Genomic DNA, 27,870 nt, shown 5'->3' with positions numbered 1-27,870 from the left:
ATGTAGTCACACAATGACTGCCCCAGGAGCTTACACTCTAATGATACACTGCTCACACAATGACTGCCCCAGGAGCTTACACTCTAATGATACACTGCTCACACAATGACTGCCCCCAGGAGCTTACACTCTGCAGACAATAGACAGGTGTCACCCAGGCCTGCAGGACACATGGCTGCTATATAATAAACACATGGGAATGGCTGGAGACTGGCTGTGAAGTGGGCGGGGCCGTCCATGTGACGTCACCAGGCTGTTATATGCTGAGACCTCGCCCCCTCCTGGCTCAGTGGTGCCCGGTGCAGAGACAGAGGATGAACAGTCTGTGCACCCTGCAGCAGCTCCAGGCGGAGCCCGAGCCGGTCAGTGACTGGGACATAGTGTAAATATTATTATATATATAGTATCATAGTGCATTGTGTATATATTATTATATAGTATCATAGTGCATATATTATTATATAGTATAGTGCATTTTGTATATAATTATATATATATATATATATATATATATATATATATATATATATATATATATATTATATATATGTATCATAGTACATAGTGTATATATTATTATACATAGTGCATAGTGTATATATTGTTATACATAGTGCATAGTGTATATATTATAAAGTATAGTGCATGGTGTATATATTATTATAAAGTATCATAGTGCATAGTGTATATATTATTATATAGTATAGTGCATTTTGTATATATTATTATATAGTATAGTGCATTTTGTATATATTATTATTATTATATAGTATCATAGTGCATAGTGTATATATTATTATATAAATTATTATATATATAGTATCATAGTGCATTGTGTATATATTATATATATTAATTATTATATATATTGTATCATTTTACATTGTGTATAATTATAAATATTGTATCATAGTGCATTGTTTATATATTTTATATATATACTATATCATAGTGCATTGTGTGTGTATTATTATAAATATTGTATCATAGTGCATTGTTTATATATTTTATATATACTATATCATAGTGCATTGTGTATATATTATTACACATATTGTATCATAGTGCATTGTATATATATTATTATACATATTGTATCATAGTGCATTGTGTATATATTATATATATTAATTATTATATATATTGTATCATTCTACATTGTTTATATATTATTACACATATTGTATTATAGTGCATTGTGTATATATTATTATACACAGAGATTGTGTCATTCTGCATTGTGTTTATGTTATATATGTTTATATATAATCAGGTCAATTTTATATGTTGTTAGTTCTGTTTATGATTGGTGGGTAGTTGTTCTCTGTTAGACAAATATTTGGATATTTGACTCTCCAGATGATAGTTAATGATAATAATAATAATAATAATAATAATAATAATAATAATAAATTAATGACAATGAAGAAATATTATTGGAATTAGTAAGAATTATTCACTATGCTGTTGTTTCTTGGAATTTTATTGTGACACATTTTAATAATTACTTTTCTCTGGTTTTGAAATTGTTTTCTGGAATTTGGATAAAGTGTTGTGGTACGCACTGTCTATGCCTCTGTGTTGGGGGTTGGGGTGGGGGGTTCTGTTTGGGGGTGAGGATAACAAGTGTGTATAGACATAGGGGTACATATAGGGTGTAGTGAATGAGCGGTTTATATGTGGAGCGATGGTGTAAGTGTCGTGTAGGTACAGCTGGCCAGCAGTCTGCTGTACTATCTGGAGAATGTAACACTCCCCGACATAATTGTAGCTGGTAGAAAGTTACGGTCCCAGCCTGGGCTTACCCTCAGAGCTCACAATCTATACAGTGATAGGGAAAGGTGGTGGGTGACACAGCAGCCCGCATCTGGGGAGATCTGCAGACTGAGGTGTGGTGACCGACAGCCTTCTCCATATAATCCCATTTTACTGCAGAATGGGAGCTGCCTGGGATGGGATGTATTACACTGAGGAATGTCTGGATTCCTGGGGGAAAATAGGAGTTTAACCCCTGCACCCCCGGTGCAGTATATAATGTTATACGACTGTGAGGACCTGGATCCATCGTTATACAAACAGTCTAATGCAGCAATACCCCAAGCTTATTTTAATACCCCAAGTCTGGTTGTGGGGGAGGATATGGAGGGTGGGGGTCTGACTGACAATAAACAGATACCAGAAAGACCCAGGGGGGAGGTTGGTAGGGGGAAGGTGAGGACACAGTCATCCTGATCTGTATACGCTAAACAGAGTAATTACATTATTTTATAGGATGATGAGAAACAAACCGTCTATTCCAATGTTAGGAAAATCTGCCTTAAAAGTGTAACATGAGAGGTAGACAGCCCTGCGGGTGTTTGTAGAAGGGAGCGTTTTATGTGATTGTTGATTCCCTGACCACAGAAACACTGGCCGGCTTCCATGTTTATATACAATGTGTACATTATATTAGGCCACTGCTTTGTATTCATTCATGGTAATCTGACTCATTAAACAGCAAAACTGTTTTAAGAAGAGTAGCTTGTCATTGTCATCATCGTGTGGTGAGCAACATCAACCAGTAACCGATTAAAGCGTGAGCTCATTGGGCAAGGGATGAATCGTCCTTCTTTCAGTAGTGATATTAATATAATGACTGTGCTAATAATAGACAGTGTCTCAATGCTTCTTGCTGGGTTTTTTTTTTAGATCGGTGACCTTGTGATGTTGACATTTTTTGGGTGATGTTTGGTTTGTCTGATATCTTTTTTTTTATTCTCAGGACAACATTAAGACCCTGCGACTGACCTTGCGCAATGACCAGTCTCCGGAGAGGACGGATAAAGTGAAGGTGAGGAAGGGGCTGTATATGTGTACACTGTGGGTGATTACAAAGTTACTGTGATGAAACATTTCTGTGTCGTGTGTCACTGTTACACAATCCTCACTCTGACGTGGAGATACAACTAAATTTATCTCCTGTTATCTGTTACACGGATTACAGAGATGAAGACACCCACCACACACATGGTCTCTAATTATTTCTTCTATGTCCTCAGCCTGTGGGACGGGCCTTCGCCCTCATATCCTCCCGACCTCTCAGGTCACGTCGGCCTCTCAACTCTGAACTGATCAAGTCCAAGGATGGGGATGAAGAGATTATTAAGGTACCAGACCTCCCCACCCTGTAAAAGTAATCAACAGGGGAATCTAGATAACCCCTTGCCCTCAAGTTTAACCAAATCTACCTAAAATATTATCTATATGCCCCTAGTTACGGCCTTGCGTATTGGTAATGTGGTGCAGGCGGAGGCTGCTTACTCAGTCATTAGGGCATTTAAATATGATCTATAGGGATTGAGATGACATCATAGGTATTATTGGTGCTTTGCAGTAATTACATGGGTGGGAGCAATGATTCGTGAGATAAAATGTTACACATTCCTGATGACCTACGTGGTTACCTCCTCCCAGGTATTATTGTGCAGTTGCGTACTGTGTATAGCGAGTTTTAGTACAAGGCTAGGCGTGTCTGGATATCCCTACAACGTATACACAGGTGTCTGTTTACAATTGCCTTAAGGGTTTCTCTGTACATTAACACTTGCATATTCCATGTCTCCTAGATGTGTTATACTAGTGTATTACCCGGCTCCAACATATCATACAAAGACTACACATTGAACGATAGGGAGAGTTTCATACATGTACAGAGACCAGGGGCTGGCAAATTTAGCCCAGAGGTCAATACTCGGCTCAGCAACCTATTAAGAACATTTTAAAGGAAAAAAAATTCAGGTGACCCAGCTAAAGGTAGCCGACTATGGCACTGGGCCGGGGGGTCTGGGGAAGGGGGCAGATGTCCCCCCTCATCAACCGGCCCCTGACAGACACTCTATAATGTAATTGTCCTCCCCCAGGTGTACCTGAAAGCGAAAGCGGAGGACAAAGCAAACCACGAGTGGAACGTTAGCCAGCTGAAGAATGAGGTTCGCCACATCCAAGAGGTGAGGAGTCTGGATGGGACGAGAGTGGAAATTGTTGGATCCAAGCATTAGCTGGTCGGAGACTTCAAAGGGAGAGGGCCCTGGAGGGAGGGGTTAGGAAGAGCTTCCACGAGTTAGGGCAGGAAGAGTCATTAAATTGTACGGAATTTAGGTGTGAGGGTACGAGGACTAGAGGACATTGTTCTGGGATAGACAATGAAGCTTGTAAAATCATGCTGGCGCTGGAGAGATTTGGGAATAATAGATTTGTCTCTTCTGCAAAACCTTCTTACCATATCCTAATGCAAGTATTTAATGTCTCTGTAGGTCTCCTCTCGTCTCTTCACATTCCAAATGTATTGTTTACCATACTGTCCTTGAGACCCCATTCCTCCCTTTCACATAGCTCGAGTTACAGTGACCATATAATAGCTAATTAATTATTAATTTCTGAGCTCTATAAATATATTGCGTATGCAGTTCCTGTGCTTCTGCAGAGTCAGGAAGGTTCTCCATCGATCTGTGACTTGGGGTGATGGGATAGTCCGTATTTTTCAGTGACTTATGTAGAGCGGTTGAACGTAGTGCCAGTGTTTAGCATGCGCTGGACGTCTCCCTCATCTCATGGTAGTCTGTTCCTATTAGGCTCGGACCTCCCTAAAACTCCTCAGGAAAGACCTTGATGCCACAAAGCATGGACACGACGGACAGCACTCAGACAAGGTAAACTGGTAGTGGCCTCCAAACATCTCAAAGCTTATTTATGTGGAAAATGGTGCTCTAGATCCTGGATTAGGGAATGAGCACTCGGCTTCCAAAGCTTTAATAAAAGGAGACTGAGGGGGAGGAGATACCTCCATATTACTGGGCTTAGCATGGATCTGCATAGAGCATATTGAGTTTGTATCCAGATATGTCCTGACTTGGTGTTGTCTCATTGTTCAGGTTCTTTTGACAGAAAAGCAGAATGGAGTTGGGCGCATCAACGTACCTTGGTCGGAGTCAAAAGAAGCTGAAGAGGTGAGAAACGGGGGTCTATATGTGCACCATTCAGAAGGGTCCCCTTTATCTCATTGGTGTTCATTCATAATCTGACTATTGTCGTCTCAGGAGTTCCCATTGGATAACGGGAAGAACTTGAGGGAGACTGCTCAGAAGTTGTACGCTAAGCTCCAGGAGACAGAGAAACGCCACCAGTCAGACCGCAAGATGTATGAGGTTAGTTTTCCAATGTGGTCAAATCATCCCAATACATCCAGGAGGTCAACGGGTACAATTTGTGAGACTGTCTTCTGTGTTCAGGAACGATTAAGTCGGTGTCAACAAGAGGCGGAGGAAAGCAGTCAGGCGCGCAAAGAGGCACAGGAAATGGCCGCTGAAAAGCAGGATGAGGTGGAGATGCTACGACGGCTTATGTCCAATATGGAGAAGGTAATAAAATATATATTAGAGCAACAACATTGGTTTATTATGTGACCTAGAACGGATAGTGATCTGCAGTATGATACACTCCGATCGCACTGGGCTGGTAAATCATTAAGTATCACACCCATGGTTTGGGGACAGTAGATTAGGGTCTCTACATGATAATCCTTCTCTGGGTAATGTGATTGGGTTATAAGAGCATTGCTCCAAATCAATAATGTGTTGGTGAGAAATGCTGTTGGTTGTCAGCAAATTTTTACCAATAATTTTACAATGATTGTCAGCCCAGGACAGATACCAAAGTAATTTAGTGAATCAGAAGTCGGCCAAGTTGTGCTGAAACCGCAGAATGTGTAAGGTTTCACTAACCAAGAACAGGAAGGCTGATAATTATTGAAGACCAGAAGGACTTCAGTGGTTGCCAGCCGAAAGCCCAGTCTGCCGGTGACAACTACTGCCAACTGTGCTAACGAGTGCCACGGAAGGTGGCTGGATCTTACCAGGTGCGGTCACTTCCGGTCTCTGCATAAATACATGCATGGAATTATCAGGAGCTGCCAAATAACAACGTGGGGGTCACTGGAAAGCACACAGGCCTTCAATTAGTTCAGGCTCTGGGATGCGGAACAGCCTCTAGCGAAGGCTGAATCACTGACGCACAGATTTTTGTCTGCAGGAGCACCAGGATTTGCTGCAGAGGATGCAAGATAATGAGAAAGAGCTGAAGAATATGAGGGAAGAAAAACGGAAAGACGGACCCCTGCAGGAGAGGTGAGAGCAGGCCATGTGAATGGGAGCGGGTGGTTAAAGGACAAATGGTAATAGGAACCCCTGTAGGAGGGAGGAGAGCCATTCCTGTGAATGGGAGGGCGGGGGATATGTGGTAACATGAACCTCTGCCAGAAGAGGGAGCGTAGATCATGTGAATATGGGGTTAACTATAGGACCAAGAAGTCAAACTGTATTTGAATGATGGCCGATACCAGCCACTGCTTGTACTAGCTACAGAGATTGGTGGGTCTTCCTGGTTTGTCACTACTGCCACTTCAAGGATTGTATTTTTCCCTCTCTAAGGTGTCAGGAGCTGGAAAAAACTGTGTCGGGATTAAAGGAGAAGATTCACCACCTGGACGACATGCTAAAGAGCCAGCAGCGTAAAGTGCGTCAGATGATCGAACAGGTAACTGCAAAGAATTCTGGGATGGTCTTATGCCAGCACGGAGCAGATGACAATCGGTGGCTTTATAACGCTGTATAGATAAGCAGACATTAATATATGTCGGAGAGTCTCGATTGACACTGTTATTTCCATTCTTCAGCTGCAGAATTCCCGGACCACCATGCAGGAGAAGGACTCTATGATTCAGGAGCTGCGGGAGAAAGTGTCGTGGCTTCAGTCAGAGGTGAGAGGAGCCACAAATTCTGATGTTCTATGTCTGTGCTGCCTTGTGCAAGAGAACTGTGGTTCATTTTTGTCCCAGAGAATTGCTGCTGTATCTGTGTTCTAGAATCTCATGTGTAGTCTGCACTGCAGGAGAATGACCTCATTTTCTGTTTATTTTATAGAACCTGGAACTACAGGACAAACTGGAACACTTTCTATCCTCTCAACCAGGACACACCTCCTATCTGCCAAGGAATTATGTCAAACCTACCCTAAAGAATTTGTAAGTTTCATCAGCTGCTTTACCTGGCTGAGAATAATTGAATAATTCTTGTATTCCTCAGCTTGACAATATTTACATAGTTTTTAAGGACCGATAAGCCTTTGATTTTGGTGACCTGTTAGAATAAATATTTTTACTTTATGTGCAGTAGGGAAACATAGTCACATAAAGACAAAAATCTCTGTGCACAAGTGCTAATCATGCATCTTCCTGACATGAATATACTAGTGTTTAATTCAGCAAGCAGAAGTCTTTCTGTAGGTATAGCGTAATTTAACATAGCCTTGTTTTTTTTGTAACATTGGTTTCTGTCCCCCGACAGCAAGCGAGTGTACATCCCCGCAGGATCCGGCAGACCCTTACCACTTATAAAGTTGGTGGAGACATGATCTGTGACCGACATGGGTTGGACCCGGAACCCTGCTCTGTTCTACGTGGGCATCCGCTGAGCTAGGAATGATGAAACTCACACTTTCGTTTACCCGTTGCCTTTCTAAGTCTTCCCCCCCCCCAGTGGAACTACTGAGTCTTTGTGTACTGAGAAGAGTTTATTGGCACTGAACCTTTAAGATCATAGACCTTGTTGGACATTGATATCTTGCACTTGGCTGTGTACTAGGAATCTACAAATCCCGACTGTTCGTTGTTGACTTCTGCTCTTTCCGGATTTCTTCTTCTGTGAATATGAATAATATACAATGATTTATGAGACATTCTGGCTGGCTGGTTTGCCTTTTAATCCTGAGCTCTGCAGCTGTGAGAAGACTTCCTTAAACCAAAGATCTTTATGAGGAACACTGAACCAGGCGATGGCCAACTCTAGGCAGAACCCTGCCAGCTACCTCTTTGTTTATCCCTCTCCTGGGCCTCTCCCCAGCAACTGAGAACAAGGTGCTGACTTCCTCTCCAAAGCTGAGTGGGAGACCAGGGAAGCCCCAGGGAATTCTGTTTTCCAGCTGTCTGTTGGGTGTTATATAACCTATACACGCCTCCTCCCTGGTCTCTGCTGAGCTGAAGGTTATATAATCTTATGGCGTTCCAGGCCCCCCTTTCTAATTACCCAGAGTTGTCGTCAAAATTCTTTCCAATGAGAACGGAATGTTCTGCCTTTTAAATAACCACCATCTAGAAATTCAGGATTCCATCGACCACCGCACTGAGTATGGAGACGGACAGCAGGCAAATTCCATCGACCACCGCACTGAGTATGGAGACGGACAGCAGGCAAATTCCATCGACCACCGCACTGAGTATGGAGACGGACAGCAGGCAAATTCCATCGAGCACCGCACTGAGTATGGAGACGGACAGCAGGCAGTGACCGGATGAACTTAACGTCTTATTATTAAGCTGCTGATTATGGCACAGATCTGGAAGCTGTTTGTGAAATTCTTTTTTTTTTGTCTAAAAGTGAAAAAATAACTCTGTAGAACCCTGTTCCCACAGTTTTCCTTACTTAAGTATGAAGATACTGACATTGCGGGGGTCTTCTGTGCCTTATATACGTATGTCAGCCCTCATTATCTCCTAAGGGCTCCTATTTATATTAATACATGACAAAATCTTGGCAACATGCTGTATATTTAAACCAGACTTGGGCAACCTACGGCTCTCCCGCTCGCCACAGGTTTGTCCAAATCTGACTCGTGTCTCTACAGTGCATAGACACAATTCATAAAGAGACACTTTACAAGTACAATATCGCTATTCATAGATTAAGGGCTTCAAATAACACAAGAGAGAGACACCCTCGTTGTCTCCCTCCATAGCACACCTCCGTGAAAGTTAGCGTGTATTTATTTAGTTTTTTTTTTTGCCTTAACCTGTATCTAAAGTGTTGTAATAGACCTGAAAGTGTAGATAGTGTTGAATAAATTATCATATTTAAGGCGGTCTGCGTGAGATCTCCTGTCTGTACAGTGAATGTGTCTCTGATGTGTGCGCATTTCTGTGGCTGGCGACGTGTACGTACATGATTGTGCTGTGTGGGAGAAGTGTCTGCTGTGAGTTTCGTCTGCAGTACACACCCAGCATAATTGGTGTCACACACCCACCGGCACAACTGGAACCCACCACCCCTGGATTAGTAATATAAAAACTTTGTTTACAATGAGAAAACATGTTATAAACACATGTGTAGGGATATGTATGTAACATGGGGGGAGGGGGGGGAGGAACTTGGGAAAAACAGCTGGTTGTTTTTGTGGTTAGTGGCTGAGAATTTAAATTCACATAATGTACTAAAGATCCTTCAGGACAGGGTGTGATGATGAAAACATTGGGTTGGGTCAAGTTGTCTCATGTGCAAGTACTGTGCTAACGTCTGTCTCCACCTGCTGGTGACCTGTGGTATAGCACCTTATATTACACAAACAACAAACACATCCTGCCCACCCAAAAGTGATACAATGAGAGTCTTCAATGCTCTGCACGCCAGTGGCTATAAGCTATAAATAGATGTCCACTCCTTACAGAGGAATCTGCTGCCTGTATACCACACCTGATGTGCACAATAGTTCATTTTATTTACAGGGGTTTCTTGAACTTTAGACTGATTATCCAGCAATGTCACGAGATAAACAAGTGTACTCGTTAATCAGTGATCTATTTAGAGAGTGAATTGCTGGATAATAACTTGCAATTGTTATGTACAGTTGCTATCCACCACACGATGCAAGATTTATGGCAGGATTGTTGAGCTAAAAGGCAAATTAATTGTATTTATTTTTAAATAGGTCCACTAGATTTCACTTGTCCTGGAACAACAAATGTGGCAGCCTCAGTCTTTAATAGATGCTACTATCCCGAGACAAATTGTACTTTAGTACATAGAGCCCCAGTGCTTTGTTTATGGAGCCACAGGTAATTTTTAGTTATTGCATATGATGCAGCTCTGTTCCAAAACAGAATTTGGTGTGGGAATAAGGGAGAGCGATGCAACACACTGCATGGTAATGATTAATATTACCACGTGAGGGCGCCCCACCTCCGTTCCAAAGCAACCTTGGGGCTCATCCTCCGGAGGATGCAGCAAAGTACGAACCCTAATTTGCATATTAAAATGAAGCCAGAGCAGTCTAAATGATAACTTTTCATTATTCGCATTACCTTTACATGGACAAGAGGGTTTGGTTGATAGTCCAGAATCTTGCTTAAACCCTTGTGTTACCAAGTGTTCTACAGGTAAAAATCCTCCATTGAAATGAGTGGGAAAAACTCTCAGACCAAAGAAAACATTTTAGTGATCCTTCATAGATTGCCCCCTGGTCTATACATATACGCCAGTATTTGCCGTATATGTATAAAAAGGACTCCCTCCTTCACCAGGAACTAGTCACATCACTGAGACACCTCATGGATGACCCTTGTGACTCGTTAGATTGTATGCTCATGAATATTTAGCCCACATGACTAACACCGCTGTATCAAGGTAAAAGTTTAATATTACCAGGAACGGAGCCAGACGGAGGCAGCAGCCAAATGTAGTAATACAATTATGCAAATGTTCTTGCTGTAAACGTCTAAAATGGGTGGATGCTGCTTTATTGGCCAATTTAATAATAAACACAATATAAGTATTTATATTTTACAATGTATACCATATTAATATTTATGGCAGTTTGTGTAAGGGAGGAGAATGACAGCATTTTACCCGGACCACACCTGACTATTATACAGGATGAAGGGTAAAGCATGGGATTCTATCTCAGCCAGTGCTACAACACATTCATGAGGAGGTGTGCATGGAGCTACACTTTTCTCCAAAAAAGACGAAACAAAACCAATCTTAGTTAGGCTGGGTACACACTACAGGTTTTTCAGCAGATTTATTGGCCCAATCACACGATAAACGACTGTTTGGCCCGATCTGGCATTAGTGTGAATACTCCAACGATAATCTTTCCAAAGCTCATCGTATCGTTTGAGTTGATCTTTAAACGGGACTAAAAAAATCTTGTTCAACGATGTCTCTCCAATTCTACACTGTATGCACTCACGACCGGCAGTGTCCATAGATCTTTATGGAGTGTGCAGTCAGGATCTTTTCTGCTAATGGTTATGACATGAAGATCACAGATCTGAAGGTAAATCTTGTAAAACGTTATTAGTGTGTTTAGCCTTAGTCATGAAATGATGTACAGCGTCTCTGACATACTCTGCGAGGTCAATTTGGCTGATTTCTGAAGATGATGTGGTATTGTGTAACCATTCTAAATGATTCCAGTGGATGTCGTCTGGATATTGAAATTATATAAATCACAAATACCAATAATAAGGTAAGTCCAAATTAATCGTGTTCTGCCAAAATGTAACTGAAGGTAGGACACCAAGAACGCAGAGGATCATGGGAGTACCGGGCTTCATAAAAGGCCGAGTCAGGCACTGCTGGATGATGGCAGGTCAGAGCGCTGGCCAGTATACTGGATGATGCCGGGTTAGAGCGCTGGACAGTATATTGGATGATGGTGGGTCAGAGCGCTGGACAGCATACTGGATGATGCCGGGTCAGAGAGCTGGACAGAATACTGGATGATGCCGGGTCAGAGCGCTGGGCAGTATACTGGATGATGCCGGGTCAGAGCGCTGGACAGTATACTGGATGATGCCGGGTCAGAGCGCTGGACAGTATACTGGATGATGGTGGGTCAGAGCGCTGGACAGTATACTGGATGATGGTGGGTCAGAGCGCTGGACAGTATACTGGATGATGGTGGGTCAGAGCGCTGGACAGTATACTGGATGATGCCGGGTCAGAGCGCTGGACAGTATACTGGATGATGCCGGGTCAGAGCGCTGGACAGTATACTGGATGATGCCGGGTCAGAGCGCTGGCCAGGATACTGGATGATGCCGGGTCAGAGCGCTGGACAGTATACTGGATGATGCCGGGTCAGAGCGCTGGGCAGTATACTGGATGATGCCGGGTCAGAGCGCTGGGCAGTATACTGGATGATGCCCGGTCAGAGCGCTGGCCAGTATACTGGATGATGCCGGGTCAGAGCGCTGGACAGTATACTGGATGATGCCGGGTCAGAGCCCTGGGCAGTATACTGGATGATGCCGGGTCAGAGCGCTGGACAGTATACTGGATGATGCCGGGTCAGAGCCCTGGACAGTATACTGGATGATGCCGGGTCAGAGCGCTGGGCAGTATACTGGATGATGCCGGGTCAGAGCGCTGGGCAGTATACTGGATGATGCCGGGTCAGAGCGCTGGACAGTATACTGGATGATGCCGGGTCAGAGCGCTGGACAGTATACTGAATGATGCCGGGTCAGAGCGCTGGACAGCATACTGGATGATGCCGGGTCAGAGCGCTGGACAGCATACTGGATGATGCCGGGTCAGAGCGCTGGACAGCATACTGGATGATGCCGGGTCAGAGCGCTGGACAGCATACTGGATGATGCCGGGTCAGAGCGCTGGACAGCATACTGGATGATGCCGGGTCAGAGCGCTGGCCAGGATACTGGATGATGCCGGGTCAGAGCGCTGGCCAGGATACTGGATGATGCCGGGTCAGAGCGCTGGCCAGTATACTGGATGATGCCGGGTCAGAGCGCTGGCCAGGATACTGGATGATGCCGGGTCAGAGCGCTGGACAGTATACTGGATGATGCCGGGTCAGAGCGCTGGCCAGGATACTGGATGATGCCGGGTCAGAGCGCTGGCCAGGATACTGGATGATGCCGGGTCAGAGCGCTGGCCAGGATACTGGATGATGCCGGGTCAGAGCGCTGGACAGTATACTGGATGATGCCGTGTCAGAGCGCTGGACAGTATACTGGATGATGCCGGGTCAGAGCCCTGGGCAGTATACTGGATGATGCCGGGTCAGAGCCCTGGGCAGTATACTGGATGATGCCGGGTCAGAGCCCTGGGCAGTATACTGGATGATGCCGGGTCAGAGCGCTGGCCAGTATACTGGATGATGCCGGGTCAGAGCGCTGGCCAGGATACTGGATGATGCCGGGTCAGAGCGCTGGACAGCTTACTGGATGATGCCGGGTCAGAGTGCAGGACAGTATACTGGATGATGCCGGGTCAGAGCGCTGGGCAGTATACTGGATGATGCCGGGTCAGAGCGCTGGGCAGTATACTGGATGATGCCGGGTCAGAGCGCTGGGCAGTATACTGGATGATGCCGGGTCAGAGCGCTGGGCAGTATACTGGATGATGCCGGGTCAGAGCGCTGGGCAGTATACTGGATGATGCCGGGTCAGAGCGCTGGACAGTATACTGGATGATGCCGGGTCAGAGCGCTGGGCAGTATACTGGATGATGCCGGGTCAGAGCGCTGGCCAGGATACTGGATGATGCCGGGTCAGAGCGCTGGACAGTATACTGGATGATGCCGTGTCAGAGCGCTGGACAGTATACTGGATGATGGCGGGTCAGAGCCCTGGGCAGTATACTGGATGATGCCGGGTCAGAGCCCTGGGCAGTATACTGGATGATGCCGGGTCAGAGCCCTGGGCAGTATACTGGATGATGCCGGGTCAGAGCCCTGGGCAGTATACTGGATGATGCCGGGTCAGAGCGCTGGCCAGTATACTGGATGATGCCGGGTCAGAGCGCTGGCCAGGATACTGGATGATGCCGGGTCAGAGCGCTGGACAGCTTACTGGATGATGCCGGGTCAGAGTGCAGGACAGTATACTGGATGATGCCGGGTCAGAGCGCTGGGCAGTATACTGGATGATGCCGGGTCAGAGCGCTGGGCAGTATACTGGATGATGCCGGGTCAGAGCGCTGGGCAGTATACTGGATGATGCCGGGTCAGAGCGCTGGGCAGTATACTGGATGATGCCGGGTCAGAGCGCTGGGCAGTATACTGGATGATGCGGGTGTGGCCAGGTCCATCTTCAAATGTGCTCTAATGCCGAGAGGGTCCCCAGTGCTGGGGGATCTTAAAATGTGTTAAAGGGAATGCATATTAATTTAAATGTATATACTTAATGTATGGGTGCTGGTTAGTAACAGTAGTGCAGTGCCGTTAATGGTTGAGGGCCGAGGGCTGGGAATGTAAATGCATTTTTTTATATTGGTCATGTATTAAGGGATTTTGGAGGGAATTTGTTTCTCCAACTCTGTGAGGAACGGGTCCCGTGCTAATTAAGTCTATTCATGTGAGTGACCAACACTTTTTCAGATATCGATATCTTATTTTATGATGCTAATATCCCATTAATAGTAATGGCACAAACGTTCATTGTATGCCACACAGTGGTGCCCTCAATTTGTATTATGTCACATGGTTCAGCCCCAAATTCATATCATGCGTCATAGTTGTGTCCCCGAATCATATCATGACATAGCTGTCATCCCAATTCATAGTATGCCACTGTTATCCCCCCTATTCATAGTATACCAATTAGATGTGCCCCATAATTTGCTGCTCTTACTTACTTTTGGTGACGCTTCTTCCTCCAGAAAACCCGGGAGCTGCTTCAGTAAAGGTCGAAACAGAGCTTCTGCACGTGTACAGCTGTTTTTGGTCGTCATTGGCTGCTTTACTGACGCAGCTTCAGCACCAGACAGAAGTGGTCAGCGTGCCAAGGGTCGCCAACCCCTGTTGTAATGTATCAGTTCATTTGTAAAGATCACTAGTACCACATACTGGAGTTTAATGTCCTTATCAGGACTATTTGTGCTACTAAAACATCACTGATCCTGCTTTGACACCTACCTACCTGCTGTAATTCCTGTGACCTACAGATCAGACCAATCTAATCCGTTATGCGGCTGTTCTGAGGTTGGCACCCAGTACCACCGCTCTGCCCGCTACCTGCGGCTCTGGTCAGTGTGATAGGCCAGGGGGGAACCATCCACAGCACCCTTATCTGGAGGAGGAGGTCAGGGGTACCAGCCTAGGTGCCCAGGAAAGGGGTACACTAGCCAGGTGCCCAGCGAGGAGGTACACTAGCCAGGTGCCCAGCAAGGGGGTACACTAGCCAGGTGCCCAGCGAGGGGGTACACTAGCCAGGTGCCCAGCGAGGGGGTACACTAGCCAGGTGCCCAGCGAGGGGGTACACTAGCCAGGTGCCCAGCGAGGGGGTACACTAGCCAGGTGCCCAGCGAGGGGGTACACTAGCCAGGTGCCCAGCGAGGGGGTACACTAGCCAGGTGCCCAGCGAGGCGGTACACTAGCCAGGTGCCCAGCGAGGCGGTACACTAGCAGCGAGAGTTACCCAGAAGGAACCGGTTCTAGGTGCCGATGGAGCCTAGTGGTGGCAGCAGGCTCCTCCTACTGCGCTTAGAGGGCACATATGGGATAAAGAAAGAGGACGGTGGCAAGACAAGCCGGAGCCGAGCAACAACAGACAGGGCGACATAGGAGGTCCATCCTGTCACTATGCTCGGTCCATGTGGCGCGCCCCAACATGTCCGCCCGGACAGCGGGTGTGGTCACGCCGTAAAAGGGGAGGGGACACCGACCCAGAGCGCTGTACGTCACCAGGCTGCCCACGACATCCCTCCCTGGAGAACACACATGTCCCCTGGGGACAGTTTGGAGCCCATCCCTCTCTCCTTGTACCCTCCACCATATATAATAATCCTGGGTCACACACCTACCCGGGGGCTGCCCCCATGTCCACCTGATCCTGTCAGACACATTCTCCCGCCTCTTTCTCTCTCTCTCTCTCTCTCACACCTGTCACGTGACGTCGCCTCGCGCCCCCTATTTACCGCCCTCGGCGCGGCTCCACCTCCTCCCTGCCTCTGATTGGCTGTCGCCTCCCCCTGTCAGAGCAGCCATTGGTTGGCTCTCTCCGTCGTTCTGGTTGGTCTGAGCGTCTCGCGCTCGGGCTGCGGTTGGCTGAGCGATGCGGGCTCCGCCCCCTCCCGTGTGACAGCCGTACGCACTACATCTCCCGGCATGCCCCGCGGGTGATGCGCCGGTCCCGTGACTCTCGCCCGCCTCGCTCCTCCCGGTCTGTGGAAAGATGGCGGACGAGGACGGGATCCACTCGAGCCAGCGGAACGGGGGCGGGGGCCCAGTCTACACCCCGGTGGGGGGCCCGCGGGTGGTCCGGATAGTGAAGTCTGAGTCCGGCTACGGGTTTAACGTGCGGGGTCAGGTGAGCGAGGGCGGCCAGCTCCGGAGCATCAACGGCGAGTTATACGCCCCGCTCCAGCATGTCAGCGCCGTGCTGCCCGGGGGAGCCGCCGACCGAGCCGGGATCCGCAAGGGGGACCGTATCCTGGAGGTGTGAGTACCCGAGCCCGGGTGTGAGGGGGTGCTGGGGTGTCAGTGACCCGATACCGGGTGTGAGGGGATGCTGGGGTGTCCTGGGGGTGTCAGTCACCCGATACCGGGTGTCCTGGGGGTGTGAGTATCCGAGCCCGGGTGTCAGGGGGTGCTGGGGTGTCCTGGGGGTGTCAGTGACCCGATACCGGGTGTGAGGGGGTGCTGGGGTGTCCTGGGGGTGTCAGTCACCCGATACCGGGTGTCCTGGGGGTGTGAGTACCCGAGCCCGGGGGTGCTGGGGTGTCCTGGGGGTGTCAGTGACCCGAGCCCGGGTGTGAGGGGGTGCTGGGGTGTCAGTGACCCGAGCCCGGGTGTGAGGGGGTGCTGGGGTGTCAGTGACCCGAGCCCGGGTGTGAGGGGGTGCTGGGGTGTCAGTGACCCGATACCGGGTGTCAGGGGGTGCTGGGGTGTCCTGGGGGTGTCAGTGACCCGATACCGGGTGTCAGGGGGTGCTGGGGTGTCCTGGGGGTGTGAGTACCCGTGTGTCAGGTTCCTGGGGTGTCAGTGACCACATAGGGGGTGTCCTTGTGACTGATGGGGTGCTGGGGGTGTCAGTGACCACATAGGGGGTGTCCCTGTGACTGATGGGGTGCTGGGGGTGTCAGTGACCACATAGGGGGTGTCCCTGTGACTGATGGGGTGCTGGGGGTGTCAGTGACCCGACATGGGTTGTCCTTGTGACTGATGGGGGTGTCAGTGACCTGACATGGGGTGTCCTTGTGACTGATGGGGGTGTCAGTGACCCGACATGGGTTGTCCTTGTGACTGATGGGGTGCTGGGGGTGTCAGTGACCAGACATGGGGTGTCCTTGTGACTGATGGGGTGCTGGGGGTGTCAGTGACCAGACATGGGGTGTCCTTGTGACTGATGGGGTGCTGGGGGTGTCAGTGACCACATAGGGGGTGTCCCTCTGACTGATGGGGTGCTGGGGCTGTCAGTGACCCGACATGGGGTGTCCTTGTGACTGATGGGGCTGTCAGTGACCCGACATGGGGTGTTCTTGTGACTGATGGGGGTGTCAGTGACCCGACATGGGGTGTCTCTGTGACTGATGGGGGTGTCAGTGACCCGACATGGGGTGTCTCTGTGACTGATGGGGCTGTCAGTGACCCGACATGGGGTGTCCTTGTGACTGATGGGGGTGTCAGTGACCCGACATGGGGTGTCTCTGTGACTGATGGGGGTGTCAGTGACCCGACATGGGGTGTCTCTGTGACTGATGGGGGTGTAAGTGACCCGACATGGGGTGTCTCTGTGACTGATGGGGGTGTCAGTGACCCGACATGGGGTGTCTCTGTGACTGATGGGGGTGTCAGTGACCCGACATGGGGTGTCTCTGTGACTGATGGGGGTGTCGGTGACCAGACATAGGGTGTCCTTGTGACTGATGGGGGTGTAAGTGACCCGACATGGGGTGTCTCTGTGACTGATGGGGGTGTCAGTGACCCGACATGGGGTGTCTCTGTGACTGATGGGGGTGTCAGTGACCCGACATGGGGTGTCTCTGTGACTGATGGGGGTGTCAGTGACCCGACATGGGGTGTCTCTGTGACTGATGGGGGTGTCAGTGACCCGACATGGGGTGTCTCTGTGACTGATGGGGGTGTCGGTGACCAGACATAGGGTGTCCTTGTGACTGATGGGGGTGTAAGTGACCCGACATGGGGTGTCTCTGTGACTGATGGGGGTGTCAGTGACCCGACATGGGGTGTCTCTGTGACTGATGGGGGTGTCAGTGACCCGACATGGGGTGTCTCTGTGACTGATGGGGGTGTCGGTGACCAGACATAGGGTGTCCTTGTGACTGATGGGGGTGTAAGTGACCCGACATGGGGTGTCTCTGTGACTGATGGGGGTGTCAGTGACCCGACATGGGGTGTCTCTGTGACTGATGGGGGTGTAAGTGACCCGACATGGGGTGTCTCTGTGACTGATGGGGCTGTCAGTGACCCGACATGGGGTGTCTCTGTGACTGATGGGGGTGTCAGTGACCCGACATGGGGTGTCTCTGTGACTGATGGGGGTGTCGGTGACCAGACATAGGGTGTCCTTGTGACTGATGGGGGTGTAAGTGACCCGACATGGGGTGTCTCTGTGACTGATGGGGGTGTCAGTGACCCGACATGGGGTGTCTCTGTGACTGATGGGGGTGTCAGTGACCCGACATGGGGTGTCTCTGTGACTGATGGGGGTGTCGGTGACCAGACATAGGGTGTCCTTGTGACTGATGGGGGTGTAAGTGACCCGACATGGGGTGTCTCTGTGACTGATGGGGGTGTCAGTGACCCTATATTCCACCCTGGAGGAATCACAGGACATGCTGGCGCTGTAAACGATGTGACAGTACAGGCCTGTACTTTGCACCCTGTGGGCGTCTATTAGTTCCCTTTAATTAATTAACTGTCCAGTCACCTGCTGAGTCCTTTCATCAGGGACCCCAAAGCCCCCAACATAATATGTACTACTGTCCTCTGACCCTACCTCAAAATCTGGACTAGAAAGTGATCTGTTCCATCTCCCCCTGCTACATCTATCACCCTGCTCTTACTACCCGTGTGTTCCTGTTGTGTGTGTGTAATGCCTTATCCTGTGGCATGTTCTGTGTGGATACCCCTCATTCTGGACATGCTGGTACTTGTAGTTCCCCAGCAGACAGACAGCCTCTGGTAGACCTGGTCTCTGCACCTTGTGATTTGTAGGTTGTATTAATGGTTAACTCTTTACACAACTGCAGGATGGCTGCTCCCTGCCCCGATGCTGGGTGACTTCAGCCTATAAATATCACAGGATGTGTCGGGGAATGGCCGAAGAGATTTCGGCACGGACTCTGGGTGTAGTTCCTGTTTAATGTTTTTCCTTTTCCTGCATATTGATAATGGAGTTCCCTATTTCACCAGAGCTAATCCGAATTTCTTGCTCTCTATTCATGTTATTGAGCAACTTGGGGAGTGTGAAGTATACCGAGGTGGGGTCCTTAGTGCAGCCCCATAGCCCGTCGGATGCGTTTTGCAAGACGTCCTGATTGTGGGCTGGGTGACCTCTCGGACAGAGGAAGGAAGTGTGTGACTGAGCTGCAACAATCTGGCTTTATTGCAGCTCAGTCTTGTAAGACTCAGGCAAAAAGTGGGACTGGGAGGATCACACACTATGAAAGTTGGGACTGTTGTACGTTGTCTACGCAGTCCACCTGTCCATATGAGGCGTAGTGGATGAACCATTTGGTAGGGTGGCCTCCTGAGGTAGGCTTATGTTCCATATGTTTGGATCGTAACTATAATAATATGCTTACCTTTCACAGAATAGGTAATAATAACTAAGAATTGCATCTGATGTAGGGAACAAGAAGTTGTACTGTGCATTTATCCATATATACATAGAATAGGAGCAGTTTCTGATTATATATATTTGCAGATTAGTAGTAGAAGTGGTACTGTGCCACGGTTCGTACATAGAGAGGAAGTACTTCTGTTGAGCGTTTGGAATAAGGGCAGTGGTACTGTGCATTTGACCAAAGATACAGACTATGAACAGGAATTAAGAATGATGTGATAGAGGACTAGATAAGAGGCAAGCTGACAATTTTCCATTTGCGAGTATGCAAAACCTCTATTTTGGCCTGACAGTTTGGTTATGTCAACAAAACAAAAACCATTTTGTTGGCTTTAATTTGATGCACCACGTGACTTGGTTTGAGGAAGTTAACATTTCAAGGTCATGGAGGGTTCAAAAAAACTTGTGTTTCTTGATGTTGTAAGTTCGTCCACACCAAATTTAAAGTTGGGAGCTTCGATGGCCTATTGGGTACGCCGAGTAAAATTCACATTTTGGAAATCTAAGGTCAAAAAAGTGAATTGAAAATTGTTTTAATATTGCTGCTGGATGACTGCAACCCTTCTTTGTCCTATAAAGCATTCCTCCCCAATCCATTGAGTCTATTCCTCTCCCGATTCCACCATCCGTAAACAGAAGCTGACCCATGTATCTTGTTCAGGAATGGTGTGAACGTGGAAGGGGCAACTCACAAGCAGGTGGTAGACCTAATTCGAGCAGGAGAGAAAGAGCTGGTCCTCACTGTCCTGTCTGTACCTCCACATGAGGCCGAAAACCTGGACCCAAGTGATGACTCCTCGGGGCAGTCTTTCTACGACTACACAGAGAAACAAGCGGTGCCCATCTCCATCCCCACATATAAACATGTGGAGCAGAACACAGAGAAGTTTGTGGTGAGACTTGATATGGGACCTGTGTACTACAGATGATGGGGGAGGCAGGTAGTCAATGTGTGGAAAGCGTTAATACTGGTGTCTATGTCCTTTCCATTAATGTCAATGGCTGCACATCTTCCATGGCTCCTGAAAAGATCCTACTGGATCATAGACTTGACTGCCTGCCTGGCTCTCAAATCCTATATCATATTGTCTACCTGTAACCGAGCATATCCCATGTTCTCCATTCTTATTGATTGTATGTTCCCCAATAGGTGTATAATGTCTACATGGCCGGCAGGCAGCTCTGCTCCAAACGATACAGAGAGTTTGCCATCCTCAACCAGAACTTGAAACGAGAATTTGCCAACTTCACTTTTCCCCGGCTTCCGGGAAAGTGGCCATTTTCATTATCGGAGCAGCAGTTGGATGCTCGGCGGAGGGGCTTGGAGGAGTACCTAGAGAAAGGCGAGTGGCCAAAGTGGAGGAGTACTTCGAGATAGATGTGAATAGTTAGTGGGTCAAAGTGGACGTATGGTCGTAATGGAGGAGTACCTTTTAGAAGGTGTCGTTGGTTGATGGGTCCAGATAGAGGACTACTTGAAGAAGTTGTGGGTCAAGGTGGAGGAGTACCTGGAAAAGGTGCGAGTGGTCAGGGTGGAAGAGTGCCTGGAGAAGGTGCGAGTGGTTGGTGGGTTAAGGTTGAGGTGTACCTGAAGATGGGTATGAATGGTCAAGGTTCAGGACAGGGTGTCAGTGGTCGTGGGTCAAGTTGGAGGCATATCTCGAGGTTGGTGTGTGGTGGTTGAAGCTGGAGGAGTACCTCAGGATACGTATGAGTGGTCAGTGGGTCAAGCTGGAGGAGTTCCCAGGTAAGGTATGACTGGTCAGTCGGTCAAAATGCAAGAGTACCTCAAGATTGGTGTGTGGTGTGTCAAGGTGGAGCAGTACATGAAGATAGGTGTGAGTGGTCGCTGGATAGAGGACAATGTCAAGGTTTTGGTGGGTAGTGACCTTAAACGATGAGATGGTAGAGTTTTGGTGTAAATGTCACAATCCTTATGTTCTGAGGACAATTACTCATCGGAAACTTTACTTTCCGCTGTAGTTCCTTGCTCTGCACTACTCATAAGTGTCTCTAGTCCTGTGGTGGACCAAATTATAGTACACTGCCGTCCACATACTGTGAGTACGAAGAGTATGTTCCAGGTAGTGATTTAATGAACCCTATTCATGTACGGTGAACGCAGAGCACAACTTGTACCCAAAGGCAGCTGGAGTAGTGGTGAGGTGATGGAGGTATGGTCTGACATCTTATTTCTGTGCAGTGTGTTCCATACGAGTCATCGGGGAGAGCGACATCATGCAGGAGTTTTTGTCAGAGTCTGATGAGGTAAGGCCGTAAACCCCTCTCCCCCGTGGCCTTTGGCATGTAACTAACATGACAACATGTAATTGACGACCCCGCTTACCGCAGAACTACAACGGGGTGTCTGATGTGGAACTACGCGTGGCGTTACCTGACAAGAACACCGCCACCGTTCGGGTGAAAAAGAACAGCACTACAGACCAGGTGTACCAGGTACTGGGACAGTCTTCTTAATGGGGGTCCTCCGTCCAGCCACCCTGCTGTGCCCTCTCACGTTGATTTCTCACCCACAGGCCCTTGCTGCCAAGATCGGGATGGATGGAATCACAGCAAACTACTTTGCATTGTTTGAGGTCATTAATCATTCCTTCGGTCAGTACCAGAAGATTTATTATAGATCTGTAATATATATTCCTAGGTTAGCTCATCCGATCCATTATACTACACCACTCACTCGCTCCAGTCTGTAGTAGTACATAGGGACTTGCTCATTTACATTTGTCTTGTCCGAATGTTCCTTATCCCAGACTAACTGAAGGTGGTGGCACTGTAGACTTCGTGCTGGAGAATGAGCTTTGTCCAGTCTCTGTATGGCACCCAGTTGATGCCACTTGAGTGTCAGACCTTCATGATCACAGATACCCCCACACTACTGTAAATACTTGAGTATGAGTCAAACATGGCAACTTGTCGGTGAACAGGTTGTCCTCTTCTCTTTTAGTCCGGAAGCTAGCACCCAACGAGTTCCCCCACAAGCTGTATGTACAGAACTACACCTCTGCTGTGCCCGGGACCTGCCTCACTGTCCGGAAGTGGCTCTTCACCACGTCTGAGGAGGCTCTGTTGAAGGACAATGACTTGGCGGTCTCTTATTTCTTCCACCAGGTAACTAGCCAGACGTTCAAGTGGATGGGATGGGGCTCTAAAATGAATTTGGCTGTTAGATAATGCCTTGTATGTCTTCTGATTCCAGGCAGTGGATGACGTGAAGAGAGGTTATATAAAGGCAGATGACCAAGCCTACCAGCTACAGAAACTGTGTGAGCAGCGGAAGATGTTGATGGTGAGAACTTTTCTCTTGTCCATTGTTTCCAAGCTTCAGTTTTCACCTCCTCTCCTTGCTCTCGAGCAGTGTCTTGGAGGTTGCTCCTATCCTTGCTCTCGAGCAGTGTCTTGGAGGTTGCTCCTATCCTTGCTCTCGAGCAGTGTCTTGGAGGTTGCTCTTATCCTTGCTCTCGAGCAATGTCTTGGAGGTTGCTCCTATCCTTGCTCTCGAGCAGTGTCTTGGCCGTATCTCCTCTCCTTGCTCTCGAGCAGTGTCTTGGCCGTTGCTCCTTCTGTTGCACCCCTTATGTCTGAATCCGCTGCACTCTTATTTCTTGCCTTTCTTTCTGGTTTCCTGCAGTACCTGAACATGTTACGGAGCTGCGAGGGATACAACGAGATCATGTTCCCACACTGTTCCTGTGATTCCCGTCGGAAGGGCCATGTAATTACAGCTATAAGCATCAAGCATTTCAAACTGCTGGCTTGCACAGAGGAGGGGCAGTTGGAGGTGAGCGCGGGCGCTGTACCTTAGGGCTGATACTTTGTGACGCATACAGTGATTTTTGACTACCCGCTTCACTATTACAGAACCAGGTCATTGCCTTTGAGTGGGACGAGATGCAGAGGTGGGACACGGACGAGGAGGGAATGGCTTTCTGCTTTGAATACGCCCGGGGCGAGAAAAAGCCTCGATGGGTGAAGATCTTCACTCCCTACGTTAGTATGGGCAGCTGTGTGTGTTGGTCTGGTCTCCGAGGGGGGGTGGGATTTGGCGAGTGCTGTGCATTGGTTTTGTAGAAGGGGAAGCGGATCTCGGGCACGTTCACTGTCTGACGTTTTTGCCCCGTCTCTTGCAGTTTAACTACATGCACGAATGCTTCGAGAGGGTGTTCTGTGAGCTGAAGTGGAGGAAAGAGGTAACTATGTTATAATCAGAGTCCTGAGCCCCCACTGTGTGACCTGTACCCCAATAACTGACGACTTCTCAATATGTCTCAAGGTGGAAGAGGAGGCCACAGATAAAGACAACAAGAACTGCACCAATGACAGTACGTGCAGCAAGGTAACACGTCCCCCCGGCTGTGCACCTCCTTCACCCCCTCTGCCACCTCTTACCGGGCACTCGCCGTACCCCTGCTGTGCTACTCACCGTGCCCGTCACTCCCTACCCGTTGCTCCCGGCAGAGCTTCCCCCTCTTTACTGTTCCTGTTCCTCCCCTTACCAGCCACGCCATACGGTGTTCTCCTCATTGCCATGTTCTCCTTCTCGCCCCTTGCTTTCTGTGCCTCGCCCCTTGCTTTCTGTGCCTCGCCCCTTGCTTTCTGTGCCTCGCCCCTTGCTTTCTGTGCCTCGCCCCTTGCTTTCTGTGCCTCGCCCCTTGCTTTTTCTGTTTGTACCCCATCTCTCCTGGCTGTGTTCCTTCGTTCCCCTGCGGCCTGTACTTTGTCCCTCCCAGCTGAGCATTTGCCGCCCCTGTCAAGTAATGTCTTTCTGTCCTGATAATTGCATTGGATGCCCTGTAACGTGCACTGTCTGCCTGTTCCTGTGTGTAACTGTCCCTCTTCTGTCCACAGAACATCTTCCAGATTGTACGACTGCAGCACAAAGATACTAGCACCTAGCGGCGGCCTCCCCGGATCAGAACCTGGCCCTCCCCACTCCTGGCTTGGCGGAGCCCAGTGTCCGCTCGGCAGCATCTCATTGTCACGAAGATAGACTGAATTGTTTAACCTCTTCAGCCCTGGGCTCTGGGTGTTTTGTACAGCATTGCAGGGGTTAATCATTCCACACCAAGCATTAGCTCTGTTACGAGGATCCATTTCAGTGTCATCCAACCATCTCATGAGCGACTGCGTCGTCCGATATTATCAGTCCCGCAATTGCTTTGTAGTTTGACTCCCACCGTTGTGTGTCCCCTCTCGCTCCCCTGAGTCTGCTCTCCTTCCTGCATGTGTACCCCCCTCTAACACTACTACCTGGCCGACACCTCAGACAAAGCTTCTCGCCGGACTCCGTTCTGCCGCGCACTGAATAAGCGCAGGGGGCGGATCTGCGGTTGTATTGTGTCTGTACACACCGCATCGTTCCAGAATCCCGCCCTGCATTCTCCAGATTTTCTACCATTTCCCTTGGGAAGGGGCCTCATACTACAAGTGCACGTACTCCTGTATATACAAAGACCTCTTTCTACTTTTCATATTGATCCTGTATCCGATGAGTAAGTGTCCAAAATCGCTGCTGTGCGCTCGGCTGCCTGTCCCCCTCCCCCTCTCCCCTCTTATTTCAGGGATGAGGTGACTGGGCTGTTTACCCCCTCTCCCCTTGTCAGTATTTGCAGCCAGACAGTTTTCTCGTACAAGGTTTTGTAGGAAATGTGACTCCGGGACACCGTCTTGGGGCGCTAGAAGGCTAAGTGGGGGTAACCGTTAAGCTGTCCTGAGGTGCTGTCGGCTACAGGGTTAATTCTGCAGTACATTTCATAATTCCTGCTGTGGAGGTGAGGGGAACGTAGCGAGGCAATGTCATGATTTTTGGTGAATAGGAAGCGCTATCTTCTACAGAATTGTCTTTATGTGCCAAACTAGAATGCCGAAGGGTTTTACGGTGTCGTAGCTCTTCACCCGGGTTATAATAGTTTGGCTCAGGAGCAGCTTGTAATAAAATAGAAGAAGCTCCAGGAAAGGTTGTGCCCTCTCTGCCTGATCTGAGGGCGTCTTTAAGTCTGTAGAGACGATTACCATGAATGTCCGATCAGAATACTACAGTAGCTGTCTGTAATCGCACTTTAAGATGGTCAATTGGTCAAGTAACGATGACACGTTTGAGTGCCTTCGTGGTTTCTGTATATAAAACCCTGTAACCTATCGTTGACCCACGTTTCCAGGCATTTCATGAGGGTTGTTTGAGACCCGTAAAGTTCCGCACAGAGTTTAGAGATGGGGAGCGTCTGTCTGGAGTGTCCCAAGACGAAATCTCTGCACGTGGTCGTTCGTTTTGGGCATTGCCTCGTTCTCGGACAGGAACGAATCTTCCATCGGTGGCCTCCACCCCCGACATGACAGCAATAACGCAACCTACGGAAACCCAGCCATTAGCCGCAGGCAGCGTGACTAGTGACGCTATAGAACTTTCTCATCTCGCCCCCTCATCCTTCACAGCTGTTTTCCACACTCCCTCGTGTGTGTGTGTGGGGGTTTTTTTTTTGTTTTTTTGTTTTTTTTATTCTTATTTATTTTTTGAGAAACTAACCATTATTAGGTTGTTTGCAAACATCTTTTATGTTTGCGATATAAACAATGTGAAGAGGTTGGAGAGAGAAGAGCGTGTTCACCAGTGTTTTAACTTCATGTTTCGGAGCTAACAACTCTAATGTCGTTCAGTAAAAGTCACCTTAGTGTAATTAATTGTAACATATTCTTTTAAATAAATCAATTTATTGATGAGATAACTGCGGCTTCTGTCACTTCTTTACTGGATGTGAGAACTTTATAAGAGTGAGGTGTGTTGGTAATACCGACTCTCGTATGACGTAGCGGGACTCCTCGGTGCAATGGGTGAAGGCCGATCCACGTTCCAAGTGTAATTAGGAATTGACACAATAGTGCCCTCCGTGCTTCACATGCCATTTAAGGACATATATGTTGAAACATGCTTACTTAAAGCGCATATAAACTAGAATTTCCGAAACGCCCTCTCATTGAATGTAATCTGTCTCCAACATATAATCATCGTCGTCAGCATTTATATAGCTCCATCAATTGTGGAGAGTTGTACAGAGAATATTTGTCATTCACATAAGTCCCTGGTCCATTGGAGCTTACAATCTAAATTCCCTAACACACACAGACTAGGGTTAATTTTGTCAGCAGCCAATTACCCTACCAGTATGTTTTTGGAGTGTGGGAGGAAACCGGAGCACCTGGAGGAAACCCACACAAACATGGAGAGAACATACAAACTCCACACAAATAAGGCCATGATCGGGAAGTCGTGACGTGTGTTCACCGCACACTTCAGGAAGCTATTTTTGGCTAGTGAAAGGTCAACTGCGCTGTCTTATTTGGTGTCATGAAAACAGCTTACTCGGAAAACAGATCTGAGGCAGTAAATCCTTTGAAGATACTCAAACACTTGTTTCCATGTTAGTTTGACTATAACCTTCCATTCTCAACGCGTTTTGCATCCTTTAGTTCTACTTTGCATACTTTAGGGAACCGAATGAAGTAGAAAGGAATCTCTAATTGTTATAAACCAACATCCTCAATTTGTAAGTGAAATAAATCTTTTAGTCTATAACACCGAGCCAGTCGGTCGAGCAGTCACCATGTTTCGGCTGTTCGGTCGGAGCGTTTAGGAACTGACTACCTGTCTTGTCAACACTTGTGTCTCACACAGGGCAGTCACGGCTCCCCGTATACACGTCCATTTTTTGTGTCTCAGCCAAATTTTCAGGAGGATTTACCGGCACAAGGAAACTTCTTTATTTGGTTGTTAGGAGACCTATTTTTGGAAGCGGTTGACGTTTATATATCAACATCTGAATCCGGATAAACCAGTTTGTTTGGGTGATTTCTTTACACTCCTGATTATCAGACCAAAATAACTGATTTGTGACCTTTCGGTGCGTAATAATGAACATTACAAGGAACACACCACTGATAATGTCTAGGGGTAATCTGAGACCTACACGCTGGAGGACTGAGAATCTGCTGTTCAGTGTAACCACACATAGTGGATTTTCATAGCAAGTTACGGGGGAGAGGGCACAGTGCCCGGAACAGCCGACGTCTACATTCACAAACTCCAGTCCTGGATATGGCGTAGGGTACTTGTGAGGCAAGGCAGGGCGTATGGTCCTTGGCCAATTAAAGAAAGCACATGTCACTGTAAATACAGTATTTCAGCCCACACGCAGCCCTCACCAGTCTAAAAATAA

At 48.1% G+C, this 27,870-nt stretch overlaps 2 protein-coding genes across 3 annotated transcripts; both read left to right on the top strand.

Annotated features, from left to right (window-relative positions):
* Positions 1-288: 288 nt before the first annotated feature.
* TUFT1 (tuftelin 1) lies at positions 289-8,945 on the top strand. Its single transcript, XM_075194018.1, has 13 exons — positions 289-362; positions 2,762-2,830; positions 3,039-3,146; positions 3,900-3,986; positions 4,611-4,688; positions 4,911-4,985; positions 5,076-5,183; positions 5,268-5,396; positions 6,067-6,161; positions 6,465-6,570; positions 6,710-6,793; positions 6,957-7,057; positions 7,380-8,945. Exons 1-13 carry the CDS (start codon positions 315-317, stop codon positions 7,444-7,446), a joined length of 1,155 nt encoding a protein of 384 aa, XP_075050119.1. The 5' UTR covers positions 289-314; the 3' UTR covers positions 7,447-8,945.
* A 6,969-nt stretch (positions 8,946-15,914) lies between these two features.
* Positions 15,915-26,382, top strand: SNX27 (sorting nexin 27). 2 transcript variants are annotated; one of them, XM_075194016.1, is made up of 13 exons: positions 15,915-16,272; positions 20,304-20,535; positions 20,793-20,985; positions 21,846-21,910; positions 21,995-22,099; positions 22,180-22,258; positions 22,608-22,771; positions 22,860-22,949; positions 23,292-23,441; positions 23,522-23,650; positions 23,791-23,850; positions 23,934-23,982; positions 24,509-26,382. In XM_075194016.1, exons 1-13 carry the CDS (start codon positions 16,007-16,009, stop codon positions 24,547-24,549), a joined length of 1,623 nt encoding a protein of 540 aa, XP_075050117.1. In that variant the 5' UTR covers positions 15,915-16,006; the 3' UTR covers positions 24,550-26,382. The 2 variants fall into 2 exon arrangements, with proteins under 2 accessions (XP_075050117.1, XP_075050116.1); XM_075194015.1 differs by having other exon boundaries at positions 15,917-16,272; positions 23,934-23,996.
* Positions 26,383-27,870: the final 1,488 nt, after the last annotated feature.

Source organism: Mixophyes fleayi, unplaced genomic scaffold (assembly GCF_038048845.1).
Source record: "Mixophyes fleayi isolate aMixFle1 unplaced genomic scaffold, aMixFle1.hap1 Scaffold_147, whole genome shotgun sequence".
NCBI lineage: Eukaryota > Metazoa > Chordata > Amphibia > Anura > Limnodynastidae > Mixophyes > Mixophyes fleayi.
Note: the sequence above shows the minus strand (reverse complement) of the source record. Positions and strands in the feature narration are given on the sequence as shown.